Source organism: Neltuma alba, unplaced genomic scaffold (assembly GCF_004799145.2).
Source record: "Neltuma alba isolate B1F8T4 unplaced genomic scaffold, ASM479914v2 tig00002798_pilon, whole genome shotgun sequence".
NCBI classification, from domain to species: domain Eukaryota; kingdom Viridiplantae; phylum Streptophyta; class Magnoliopsida; order Fabales; family Fabaceae; genus Neltuma; species Neltuma alba.
In genome coordinates this window covers 53,933-66,917 of record NW_021633015.1, presented here as the reverse complement: position 1 = coordinate 66,917, position 12,985 = coordinate 53,933, and the positions used below count along the sequence as shown (strand labels likewise).

The 12,985-nt window shown below is 39.2% G+C and overlaps 2 protein-coding genes across 2 annotated transcripts; both read left to right on the top strand.

The window, feature by feature from the left end:
- The first annotated feature begins 4,092 nt into the window (after positions 1–4,092).
- On the top strand, positions 4,093–5,496 carry LOC114737765 (uncharacterized). Its single transcript, XM_028925731.1, has 2 exons — positions 4,093–4,591; positions 4,680–5,496. Exons 1-2 carry the CDS (start codon positions 4,233–4,235, stop codon positions 5,494–5,496), a joined length of 1,176 nt encoding a protein of 391 aa, XP_028781564.1. The 5' UTR covers positions 4,093–4,232.
- A 20-nt stretch (positions 5,497–5,516) lies between these two features.
- LOC114737758 (uncharacterized) lies at positions 5,517–6,638 on the top strand. Its single transcript, XM_028925720.1, has one exon. It carries the CDS (start codon positions 5,517–5,519, stop codon positions 6,636–6,638), a length of 1,122 nt encoding a protein of 373 aa, XP_028781553.1.
- The last annotated feature ends 6,347 nt before the right edge of the window (positions 6,639–12,985 follow it).

The following is a 12,985-nucleotide window of genomic DNA, read 5'->3' as shown; positions in this document are numbered from 1 at the left end:
ATAAAAACAAAGGTATGATTTTCCCATCAACATATTTAGATATAGAAGGAAGTGTCTTTTACATCTCTTTATATACATATCAATTAGGAGAGTTCAAATTCAAACTTACCAGTGCCTAAAGATCATATAACTGAAATGCATTTGGCCACCACGCCTCCTTCCTCCAGATCTTTTTTTTTTTCCCCTTTCTTTCTTTGGTTTTCTTTTGGTAATTAAGCTAAACTTCTTTATTTATCGAGTTGGATTCAGCCAGAAGTTAAGGTAAGAACCAAATTAATACTCCTTTCCTTAGGCTGTTGAATTTTAGGAATGTATGTTTTGACTAGTCTAGGGGCCACTGGCCAGGATGGCTATGCTCTTTAATTTATAATATTTACTTTTATTTTTTAAGGTAAAATATTGTTTGTGAATTATATTGATTTTTTTGAACCAAAGACGAGAGAAAATTTATATGTAATGAGAATCCTCACAAGTTACGATAACTTAATAAACCTATATTAAGAGAATTGAAACCTAGAAAACTAGGTTTAGACATCACAAAAAATTGGATAGAGAAAACAATCGAATGAGAGCAAGATTTTTTTGCTAGGTAATATTGAGAGTAGAATGGCTTTTGATAGGGACGCAGATAAACTTCTTCTTCACACAGTGAATATGAAGGGAAGGTTTGTCAGCAAATTTTCCCACATTAGATTTTTCGATCCAAAGAAGAGCAGCTCTGAAAAATTTGGAATGAAAAGCTGAACCTGTAATACCTTTGTTTTTTTCACAGGAATTCTTTTAAGGGAGTTCCTTCATATATAGCAAATAACACCGTGATAATAGTACTGTCTTAAACGCTTGTACTTAAAAAGCAAAATGTCCCGTCTTTCATTAGACAGAATCAAAGTGTTTTGAGGAATGAAAGGCTTAGAGGAATGTGGTGTGTGGAACTTATCATAAGCAAAATCAAAGAATGAAGCAAGATGATGAACTTCTTGAATGACAGAGATCGGGGGATCTAGTTTTCCTTCACAAAGCATTATGTTTCTCTTCCTCCAAATAGCATTGATCAGACAGATTATGCCTCTTACAAGATTAAGCATGCCATCCTTGCTAAGTTTCAAAATGGTGGAAACTACCCGAATTCTAAATTCATCAAAGGAGGGAACAAAAATTCTGATTGAGAAACAACAAAACCACACAGCTCGAGTGTAAAGGCAAGAGCAGAACAAGTGATCAATGGTCTCTTCCACGTCACATCCAAACAAGCATGAGTCTGAACAATTAAGGTGATGTGCCCTTAAGTCATTAGAAGGAATTGCTCTCTTTAGAAGTTTCCAAATAAATAGCAGCTGATTGTAAGGCAAATTAATTGTCCATAAAGGATTCTAGAACTCAGACAAAGCTTGGAAGTCATGATCACGGATATCTCAATGAAGTTTAACTCCAACCTTAACTAGGTAAGTGCCCACTAAGTTGCCATTCTAAATTAATTCATCGGGAAGATTTAAAAAGGAGATAGGTAGATGAAGGATTTGGTTAGCAACAACCCGAGGAGTTAATTATAGTGATTAATTCATACAAAACCTCAATATCATTTTTAAAAAAACACTATAATTTACATTGAAATTAGGGGAAAACTTAGTCAACGTAGTCAAACTGAAATAAGTCAATTACACGATAAATAAAAATTAAAATCAAGTTAAAAAAAGCTTGTTGTTGCCAAAAAAAAAAAAAAGAGAGGTCATCGTCTCCCTCGGATCAGTTTGTTACTACAAGCCACATTACATTGACAAGTGGGTCAGATAAGTTTCTAATTAAATGATCGAATTAAAGAAATTAATTATACGCACAGACCCTTAAATGGAAGTAATTAGAAATACTCCTCCGGTCCTTAATATAAGACCCATTTAACTAATTTCATTAAATTAAGGAAGTTAGGTAAGTTAGTTAATTATAAGAAAAGTGACTTATTTTCCTAAAACACCATAATCATATTTCTTAATACCACATCTCCCTCTTCTACTTGATTATGTTGAGAAAGTATCCATAAGGGTAATTTAGAGAAAATTGATAAATATGAGAAATGGGTCTTATATTTAGGACCAAACCCAACTCAAGAATTGAGTCCTATATTAAGGACCGGAGGAGTATTATAATTTTTGGAACTTATGGATAGGAGGAATAAAGTGCAAACTGCAAAGTATGCCTTGAGTTGTACCCAACTCTGAATCAACATAAAAGAGTAAATTTGGAGAAATAACGTCAATAAAACAAAACAAAACTGTTCCCTGTTCCTATGGACGGAAAGTTTCAATGCACTAACTATAAAGGAGTACTATCGTGACAATATATAAAATGTGTGATTCAAAATTTCAAATTCCAACATACATATTGAGTACATGATCAAATTTTAATTAGGTCACAACCTTGTCATCTCATGGCATGTAAGTTTTTTTCTTTTAATAAATGGGAGGTTATGAATTTAACTCCACTTTACAATCTGACGTGAAAAGTACCATTCATTCAATTACAAAAAAAAAAACCCATAAACACGTATTATAATTAAGGGAAGCGACAAGTTAAACTTCAATCTGAGTGGTACGAAGAGGAGGGTCGACTTCCGCAAATTGTCAAAAGAGTGGTTTTGAGGCAAATTGTTTTGCATGTTGTTTATTTTAGATTTCAAGCGTTTCATCGTTTAACAATATAAATAAATAAAAGGTAAAGTAAGGTTTAGCACTTTCCTTTAAATATCATTTTTCATATCCATCTAACATTCTAATCTTATTTATTACTATAGCTATCATCCTAATCTTACCTGCAATGCATAGAGCATTTTGAATTTTTTTCTTTTTACTGATGATTGCAATTATCCAACACCCTAAACCAGAAATAAAATTAGGATATTAAAAATCATATGGAGCTACTTGATGTGCCATGATGCAAGTGAGAAATAGCATGATAGCGTATGATGATACCTTATAATATATAATGTTTATAGAATTATGAGTTAAAGGTGCCTCCAATATTTTGAGGTATCTTTTAAGCAAATGCAGATCATAAAGTATTGTTTTCAAATATTTTCAGCCTCGTAAATTATATTTTGATGCTTTATATTTTGATATATTTATTATCTTAAACTATTTTTTTGGGGAAAAAATAATGCGAGTATATGAATAAAATTATGTATGCTGGAGCTCATGGGAGAACGCAACCTATGTACTAGACGTTGGGAGGTACCTATTGGATCCAGCTGTTGTGCATTCAGGGTGAGATGCGGACAAACAAATTAAAGGCTATAATGATCGTCAGTTTTATAGCATCACAATTCACAGATATGAATAAGGACAGAATTAATTTTTTTTAGTCATATCTGTGAAGGGTACGGTAAGGGCATACTCACCTACAATAGTACTTGTTTAATATTACTCCCAATAGTTTAAAATATAAACTAAATTTTTTTCAAAAAGTTGATTTTTTATAAGATAATATTTATTTGGGAAAATGACAGATAAAGAAGGCTGAAATAATAAAATGCCAGAATGGGAAGCTAAGCAAATGTATTACCAGATAGGGAAGTGTTGCCTGATTTGGGATTATGCAAATGTTGCACAATTACAAAACAGCCCCTCATATGCAAACCGAAAAAGTGACCGGTGGAAGTGTGGAAGTTGTGGCGGGAGCTGGAGGAAAAAGTTGGGAGGGACCACGAACGTGGGAGCATGAACGCGCGAAGCAACAACTGAACGACGGAAGCGAGGTTAGTATCCAGTGACTATATTGTTCGCCTGTGTCTTTTGTCCCTCTCCTTTATGCGCCGGTTGATTTTCCTCTTCCCGTTGGATGGCAATGTCGTCGATGTGGGGATGGTTTTGAGGTGGAGAGGGTGGCGAAGCATGGAGACGGCGTGGGTATATAGAAAGTGTGGGGGGAAGGACGGTGATCAGAGGGTGAATGCAGGGGGAAGGAAAAACACTGAGGGAGAGGGGTTTGATGGCGTCACAAGTGGGTTAGAGTGATTAGTGTCAGATAAATGGACAATGTTGGAGGGAGATTCGAATAATGGAGTGGATTGATTCTGAGAAAACGAAGCATTAGTGTGGACAGGAAAGAAATGATTGTTTTGTTGCAAATTATAAGCATGAATGTGTCAAACCCTAAGTTGGTCGTGTAAGTTGATGATGATGGTATTAAGTCATATAATCATTCGACTTCTGTTATGTTATCAGTGCAGGTAATGAAGATAAATGAATTTTGCAGCTGGGTCATCTTGTGGGAAGGAGCTGTTCTGTTATTTTCATGTGGGGGGGAAATTTGTGACAAATGGTGAAGGTGAAGTGAGATATAATGGAGGTGGCGTGAGGTTAAGAAGCATTAAGGATGGGCTGACACTTGATGAATTGAGGCTAATGATATCTGAGTGGATTGGTGGCGATGGAAGAAATTATGACATTAAGTACACAGTGGCCTTTGATGAGAAGACATTGATTGACCTTCATGACAATGCTGAAATGTATAACCTCTTTCAATACAATGGGAACAGCGGTCATGTGTATGTCGCCGAAAAAAGACAAGTGGGTCCCCAACCAAGGGACAATGTAGAAATGTAAGTGGAGTTTGTCCTAACTATTTGTTGTCATTTATGAATTTCTTCTTGTCATTTGTGTTAACGAGTCTTGTCATTATGAATGCAGAACAGAGAGATTCATGGGCATGTCACAGCAAACTGAACTGGATGCGTCTCCCATTAGTTTGTGTTGTGATTATGGCTGGCTCAGTGAAGAAAATGCTCGTGAATGTGACAATGATGAAATAAGTGGGCCCCCTAATGTGGATAAATCTATCGGAGCTGAAGATACGGATGGTAGTGAGATGGTTCATGCGGAATGGAGGGGACTTTTAACAGGAGTGGGCCAACGTTTTCCTAGTGCAGATGTATTTCGGGTGTCTGTATACAAGTTTGCACTTGCAAACAAGTTTGTGGCCAAGTATATGAGGAATAGCAAGGAATTCATGTCGATAAGGTGTAAAGTTGAGGGTTGTCCATGGAAGCTATGTGCAAATCATGTGGGGAAGAGTTGTGATGTGCTACGAGTGACGACATTTATAAACCGGCATGTTCATTCTGCCCAAGATAGCTTGGACGTGATGCATAGTGGAAGAGCTAGTTTGAACTCATCAATAATAATTGATGAGATGAGGGATCATGCAGACAAGCGCACTTCTGAGATAAGGAAGAGGTTGAAACGAGAGTATGGGATTGATCTAACATATAAACAGGCTTATAGAGCAAGAGAGAAGTCACTGGAAGACATATATGGCAGGCCCGAACAATCATACATGCTCATACCATGGCTATGCGAAAGGATAAAGGAAACAGATGAAAAATCAGTGGCTGAATGGACTGCTATTGGGAACCGGTTTGAGCGTGTTTTCATTGCTTACGGGGCATGCATTGAGGGTTTCTGGGTGGCGCGAGGCATATTATGTATGTTGATGGAACTCACTTAAGCGGACCATACAAGGGGACAATGTTGTCAGCTTCAGCTTATGATGCAGATAACGAGCTGCTGCCATTTGCAATTGCAATTGTGAAGGGAGAAACACTAGATGACTGGACGTGGTTTTTCTATATGATAAAAAAAATCCTGGGTTCTGTGGAAGTAACGATTGTATCAGATCGACACAATGCTATCATCGGAGGAGTGGCATCAATCTTTGGGGGTCAAAGGCATGCCTTTTGTTATAGACACATCAAGGAGAATTTTAGTTCAGAAGTTATGAAAATGAATAAGGGGCAAACAAGGACAAATGGCCGATCAAAGGAGGATGCACTATATTTATTGGATAAAATTGCATACGCAAGGACGGATGAGAAATTTGAGGCAGCAATGGATGACATGAGATCCTTTTCTCCAAGGCTATTTGATTGGCTTATTCATCATGGGGATGTAGATAGGTGGGCTAAAAGTAGGTTCCCATATAAAAGATGGGACAATATTACAACCAATATAGCAGAATCATTCAATGCATGGATGGTGAATGAGAGAAAGCATACTGTACCCCAATTGATCTATGAGCACCGAGATAAAGTTGCAAGAAAGCTGCATGCCTCCTATGTGGGTATGACCAAATGGAAGAATTGCGTTGGTCCAAATATAGAGAGTAAGGTGCTGGATATGGTGGCTGGGTCTGACCATATGTATGCTGAAAATTATGGTGGGGGAAGAGTGAAGGTGACAACATCACGTGGAGACCATCGGGTTGATCTTGGACTACACCAATGCAGTTGCAGATCTTGGCAAATGACGGGGATCCCTTGTTCCCATGCTTGTGCTGCCATCAAGATTGTGCACGGCAATGTTTATGATTATATTGATAATTGCTATAAAAAGTCATCACAAGAAAAGATCTATGCTCGCAGTATGATTCCTGTGGTAACAACAGACATGCCTCACCCAAATGACTACTATAGAATAGAAAATGTCAGTGAGCAAGTTTTCTTGCTACCTCCCATGACATCCCGACCACCAGGAAGGCCAAAAGTAAACAGGGATGAATCACAGTTCCAGAACAAACGGATATACCACTGTGGAAGATGCCACCAGCCTGGACACACAAGGAGGAATTGCAGAAATCCTAACCCATCATGAAGTTTCGAGTACAGTGGGGATGGGTCATTTTTGGTGTACATAGTTGTATGCTCCGCCCTTGTCAACTTTTTTGGGACTGGGGTTGTAGTTAGGAGCTAGGTGGAGACATTTTTTTGTAAGTAAGCTGATAGTTATTTCAGTGATAACGGAGCATTAAGTGTGGCTAGTATCTTAATGTCCACTTGTTGAATACATGAAAGGAAGTTACTGTTATGGGGATGTTAGCTTTTGTTAATGGCGCATTACTTGTTGTCATTTTTAAATTTGTTCTGGTCATTGGCAGTGATGCTATCAGCATAAGCTGACAGCCGTGCTGAACTGATGTTGTAAAATCAGACCAGGTGATCCTTGTCATTATCGCTGTCATATTCGCTTCACTTCGTGTCATTTTTAAATTTGTTCTGGTCATTGGCAGTGATGCTATCAGCATAAGCTGACAGCCGTGCTGAACTGATGTTGTAAAATCAGACCAGGTGATCCTTGTCATTATCGCTGTCATATTCGCTTCACTTCGTGTCATTTTTAAATTTGTTCTGGTCATTGGCAGTGATGCTATCAGCATAAGCTGACAGCCGTGCTGAACTGATGTTGTAAAATCAGACCAGGTGATCCTTGTCATTATCGCTGTCATATTCGCTTCACTTCGTGTCATTTTTAAATTTGTTCTGGTCATTGGCAGTGATGCTATCAGCATAAGCTGACAGCCGTGCTGAACTGATGTTGTAAAATCAGACCAGGTGATCCTTGTCATTATCGCTGTCATATTCGCTTCACTTCGTGTCATTTTTAAATTTGTTCTGGTCATTGGCAGTGATGCTATCAGCATAAGCTGACAGCCGTGCTGAACTGATGTTGTAAAATCAGACCAGGTGATCCTTGTCATTATCGCTGTCATATTCGCTTCACTTCGTGTCATTTTTAAATTTGTTCTGGTCATTGGCAGTGATGCTATCAGCATAAGCTGACAGCCGTGCTGAACTGATGTTGTAAAATCAGACCAGGTGATCCTTGTCATTATCGCTGTCATATTCGCTTCACTTCGTATCATTTTTTTGTTCTGGTCATTTTCTGTTGGATACCAACAGGATATATTGAAGTAAAATTTAGTGACCTGAACAAAAAATGAAAACCAATAGCACATGTCCAATGGGGTTGTTGTCAGCATCTGTTTTTGTGTGGTTAAAACCAGATTCATTCATGTCACTGGGGAATAAATTGGCATCATGGTTCTCAACTATCATACATTTATGGACACCAATCTTTGTTAACCATAACAATACACAGTAAATTTTTGGTCAGCCTACAATGCACATTACATACAGCAATCTAACAGAGGACAAGTGAATTATGACCCTAACATCGAGACACCTAAGACCGACGCCTTTTCTTGGACTTTGTGCTCTTGGTTGGTTGTGGTCGTCGAATAAGGGCCAATGCCTCGTCACGTTTTTCATTCTGTTCATGATTGACCAACCACCATGTCAGGTCACGACGAAAGCCAGCAACTTCTTCCTCTGTGTAGGTAAGGGTCACACCAGGTTCCCATCTTCTCAGCCACATCATGCAGTGCACCCCACAATCCCTCCTGTGGACGCAACAATATCAGCACAGTTAGTTAACACATCTGACATGTGCATTTACCCCACAGAAATCGAATTTGACAAAACTGACAGGTTATTCTGCTGGGGAACTGCTGCAAATATCATGGGAGACATTGGCTTTTTCCCAACCAATCCTGGCTTGACCAAGTCCAGTATAATATTGAGCCTCTTCCTCTGCAACAACATTCAGGACCAACATAGAAAGTTTAATGATTTTCCAAGTTCAAAAACTAGGGTAAAGATAATGAGTTTTTTCTTACACAATCATCCACAGCCATTTCCACTGGGTCTTTGATGACAACCTTCTTCTTCTGCTTTCTGTCCTTGGTTCCGAAATGGTTCCTCATGGAGTCTATTACGTGGAAATCCAATGTGCTAGGCTGAATGGCAACGCAAAACCAGTGTTGGCCAACAAGAGCAGGACCAATTATGAAATCACATTCAGCTAAGTTGTAGCCAACGAACTCAGGAAGAAAGAGCTTCTTATATTTTTGGGCTTTCCAGGTTGGATCATGTGCCATCATGTTCTGCATGACATGAAATTGTTAATCCATTAACAGAGAACAAGTCATTTCCAATTCAATTGCTGTCATTGGTATTTGCATTTGGAATTATGCAACCTCACCATGAAATCAACATCGAAAATGTGCCTCTTCCCTGGCCCCAACTCTGCCTTCATGTCCTCCATCACTGCCTTGCACACCAAATTAAGCACCTACAGAACACAAGTGAAAACGTCATTCTGGTACAATAATCTCACCAAACATTATCAAACATAATCGTGGGTGCAGGGACAGAGCATTCTTAAATACCCTGTTATTTACTCTGTTCACTCCACCCAGGGAAAACAGCTGTTGTCGGTCTATATCTTCATCAAACATTTTGATGACAGTCCTGCAAACATTGTCAGATGTCAGTGACAGAAAGTATGGTGTTGGGGACATCAATACTTGTCATTCCCATGTATGTTATTGTCATTTTCAATCCTATTGCTGTCATTTTCAGGGCACACTGTGTCATTTAAAAACAAAACACTAGCTACGGATATACTTACATATTCCCCTCTTCCTCTCCCTTGGGTCTACGGGATATTAAAGTGAAAAAGATGTCACTTTCCTCCTTTGGCCTCTTCGTCCTCGGAGCTGCCTTGAATTCTATCCACGGAGATTTAATTGTGGAACTCTTTGCCCTTGTTGACCTCCGAAGGTCAATCGATTTTTCAGGCCCTCCTTCCTCCCCACTGTCACTGCTCACCCATTCTCGATCCAACAGCAAAGGAACATTGGTAGGGGTCATTGTCAGTACATGTGTAGCTTCCTCCCCCTCATCATCTGAATCCCGAACCTCCTTATCATCATCTTCGGCCTCCTCAACCACATAATCATGACTGACTTCCATGTCATCATGGTCATCTTCCTCCTCATCAACCACATGACCTCCTTCCCTGTCATCATGGTCATCTTCCTCCTCATCCTCGTCGTCGTCGTCATCACCTCCATGACCATCACGGTCACCCTCTTCTTCCACCTCCTCAACCATGTAATCATCACTGACTTCCCTGTCATGAAGGTCATGTTGTTCCTCATCCTCATCCTTCTCATCATCTCCTTTGCTGGTTTCATCCTCATCAAGTTCCTCATCTGCACTTCCCGCTGCAACCTCTCTTGCAATCTCCTCCACCACTCGGTCAACATCATCAGCTTCTTCAGCATCGTTACCAGCTGCATCACCAACTGTTTCAACCCCTTCTTTAGCAGTGGCATTCTCATTCCCCATCCCCTTAACTTTGGCGTTCAATCCAATCTGCAATTTGAGTAGCTCATCATCAAGAGCCTTCATTAACGTCCTCTGGCTTTCTTCAAGCTTCTTCACAAAACGAGCCCTCAACTCCTTCAATGCCTGCATACACAGTAAATGAAGATATCAAAAAAATTGTTCACTGTTATCAAATGCCAGTATCTCACTGGTCATTTCTAAATAAAGTCTTGTCATCTCAAGTATCAACCTTGCTAATAGACTGACTTAAACTCAGGTCACGTATATTTTCTAAGTTCCCACATACCGGATCTAAAGACTGCAAAATTGAACTGTCCTCATGTCCTGCTGAGTATACCTCGCTGCCACTGCTTCCATGCAATATTCCCATGCTGCTGCCTCTCTCTTTCTCCACCCTCTCCTTTATCTTCTCCTCGGTCCAATATTCAATGGCGCTTGTTGAACCCCGGTCAACAGACAATCCCAGCGGGAAACGCTCAACAAAATACAGCTGCAAAACCAAATAAAGATAGGTCACACTTCTGCAACAATAACAAAAGACAAAAATATAGTGAACCATAAGAAAAATATTGACTTACCAGCAGCAAATAAAGACACCCTCCAACATTGCAGGTTCCTTTCTTCTTCTTCTTTGTCATCTTCACAAAGTCTCCCATTTCCTTCCACAGGTTCTTGATTATGTACGTTGACCAATCATATTTCCAAACCCATTCATCGTGTGACGCATCACTTTCAACAAACGTATATGTACAGTTGTGCTTGACCCAGGACATAGAAAAGCTCCAACTGTATAAAGCATAAATAGGAACTCAAAATTGTCGCTTTCTTCCCCAGATAATATCCTCTTCAGTATCTGGGTAAATGGAACCTTCCAATAAGTGTCCTTCAACCTCTTGTATTCCGGGTCATCCTCACTAACATCAGATTTCACTTCCTCCCCACTGTCAGGTACACCTAGAAACTCATGCGCATCTTTTGCCTCAATTGCCTGCCCTTGCCCTCTAATGGTCAAAAAATGCGTTGGTGGGTCATAGCATCTCAACAATGACACAAGTAGATCACGTGGAAGTTGCTTCACATTCACATTAAGCAAGTTCCCAAATCCCATCCTCTGAACTTTCTGCCTCAACCGCCTGTTCTTCTTCACATATTCAGCCAATGATAGAAATCCGGGCAATGAGCACCGGGTGTACAAGGGAACATCATACTTCTTCTTCTCACCTTTCTGTGGCTTCGTTTTCCTTGCCCTCTCATTATACCTATCTTTCTCTTCTTCACTCAGGGCCCTCCATGCCTTCCCCACTTCAATTTTTTCTTCTCTTGCGTTTTACACTTCTCACCTCGTTTAGCCATATACTCCCTTCTGAACAACACAAGCCCACTGTGGACTCCTTTGCTTGTGGACCCTTCCCCTTCTTCCAACACCATCTCGTATAGTTCTGCAAAGTCATCAAGGTACCATCATTAAATCATAATTTTAATACATTTACTACACATCTAGTTCTTTCCAGATTCGTTATGGTCATTTCCAATTAATTCATTGTCATTTACAATATGGCCATTACAGAGTGACAGTAAGGATGCTGGTATGAATATGGTCGTTTCCAGTTAATTTATTGTCATTACCAATATGCCCATTATAGACTAACAGTTAGGTCAGTACTATGAATATGGTCATTTCCAATTAATTCATTGTCATTTACAATATGGCCATTACAGAGTGACAGTAAGGATGCCGGTATGAATATGGTCGTTTCCAGTTAACTTATTGTCATTACCAATATGCCCATTACAGACTAACAGTTAGGTCATTAATATGAATATGGTCATTCCCACTTAATTCATTGTCATTACCAACATGGCCATTACAGTCTGACAGTAAGGTCATTACTATGAATATGGTCATTTCAAGTTCCTTCATAGTCATTTACCAGTTTGGTATTGTCATTTCCAGTTTATTCATATAATCTTTCCACTCATTCAGACAGTAAGGTCATTACTATGAATATGGTCATTTTAGGTTCGATCATAGTCATTTACCAGTATGTTATTGTCATTTCCAGTTGTTCATATCATTTTTCCAGTCAATCAGACAATTTTCCTACTGATTTCAAAACCCATTTTTCCAGTTCTCAACTACGTTATTAAAAACAGAATAGCTTGCCATAGCGACTCAGCATAAACCCTTAATCGCCATTCCTGTCATTCACAAACTTCATCGCGTCATATCTAAATATTGCCCTATCATTGATTCCCAGACTCACCCAGAAACGTCGACCACAGCACGAAACTTAAATGCCTGAACTTACCTCACTGAAATGCTGTTGATGCTTGTTAACTGCAATGGTGAATCACCGTGCGCCAACCTTCGTCTTTCCACACAATCAGTCAGACGCGACCACGTTCGCCCTTCGAACAGCACGCCCTTCCACTTCCAACTCCTCTGCTCTCTTACGCACACACTATTTCGGGGTCCTCAACTGTCCAGCTTGCCGGCGTTTTTAGGGCAACAATGGGGATGGTGGAAGCGAGAAACCGGGAAGCACGACGGTCAGTGCAGGAGTGTTCGCGCGCGCCTTCTCTCTCTCCGCTTTCAAACGCTGACTGACAGGGGCTGTTTTGTAATTGTGCAACATTTGCATAATCCCAAATCAGGCAACACTTCCCTATCTGGTAATACATTTGCTTAGCTTCCATTCTGGCATTTTATTATTTCAGCCTTCTTTATCTGTCATTTTCCCTATTTATTTTTATCTAAAACATTTAATGAGTTGTTTTTAATTTTACCCTATATATTTTTTTAAATTTATTTATTACATCTTTTACTTATTTTTTTTATTAATAAAAATTTATTAGAAAAAATAAATATACGCCTTAACACATTTATTATTTTAAATTGATTTAGTTAGTTTTTATAAACATAATAGATGAAATTTAGTTTATATTTTAAATCGGGAGGGGTACGTGATT

Bases quoted from the DNA above. Each gene is read 5' to 3' on its own strand.
- LOC114737765 (XM_028925731.1), top strand. From the start codon at position 4,233: ATGAATTTTGCAGCTGGGTCATCTTGTGGGAAGGAGCTGTTCTGTTAT. The intron at 4,592-4,679 runs GTAAGTGGAGTT...TTATGAATGCAG, and splicing joins CCAAGGGACAATGTAGAAAT to AACAGAGAGATTCATGGGCA.
- LOC114737758 (XM_028925720.1), top strand. From the start codon at position 5,517: ATGTTGTCAGCTTCAGCTTATGATGCAGATAACGAGCTGCTGCCATTT.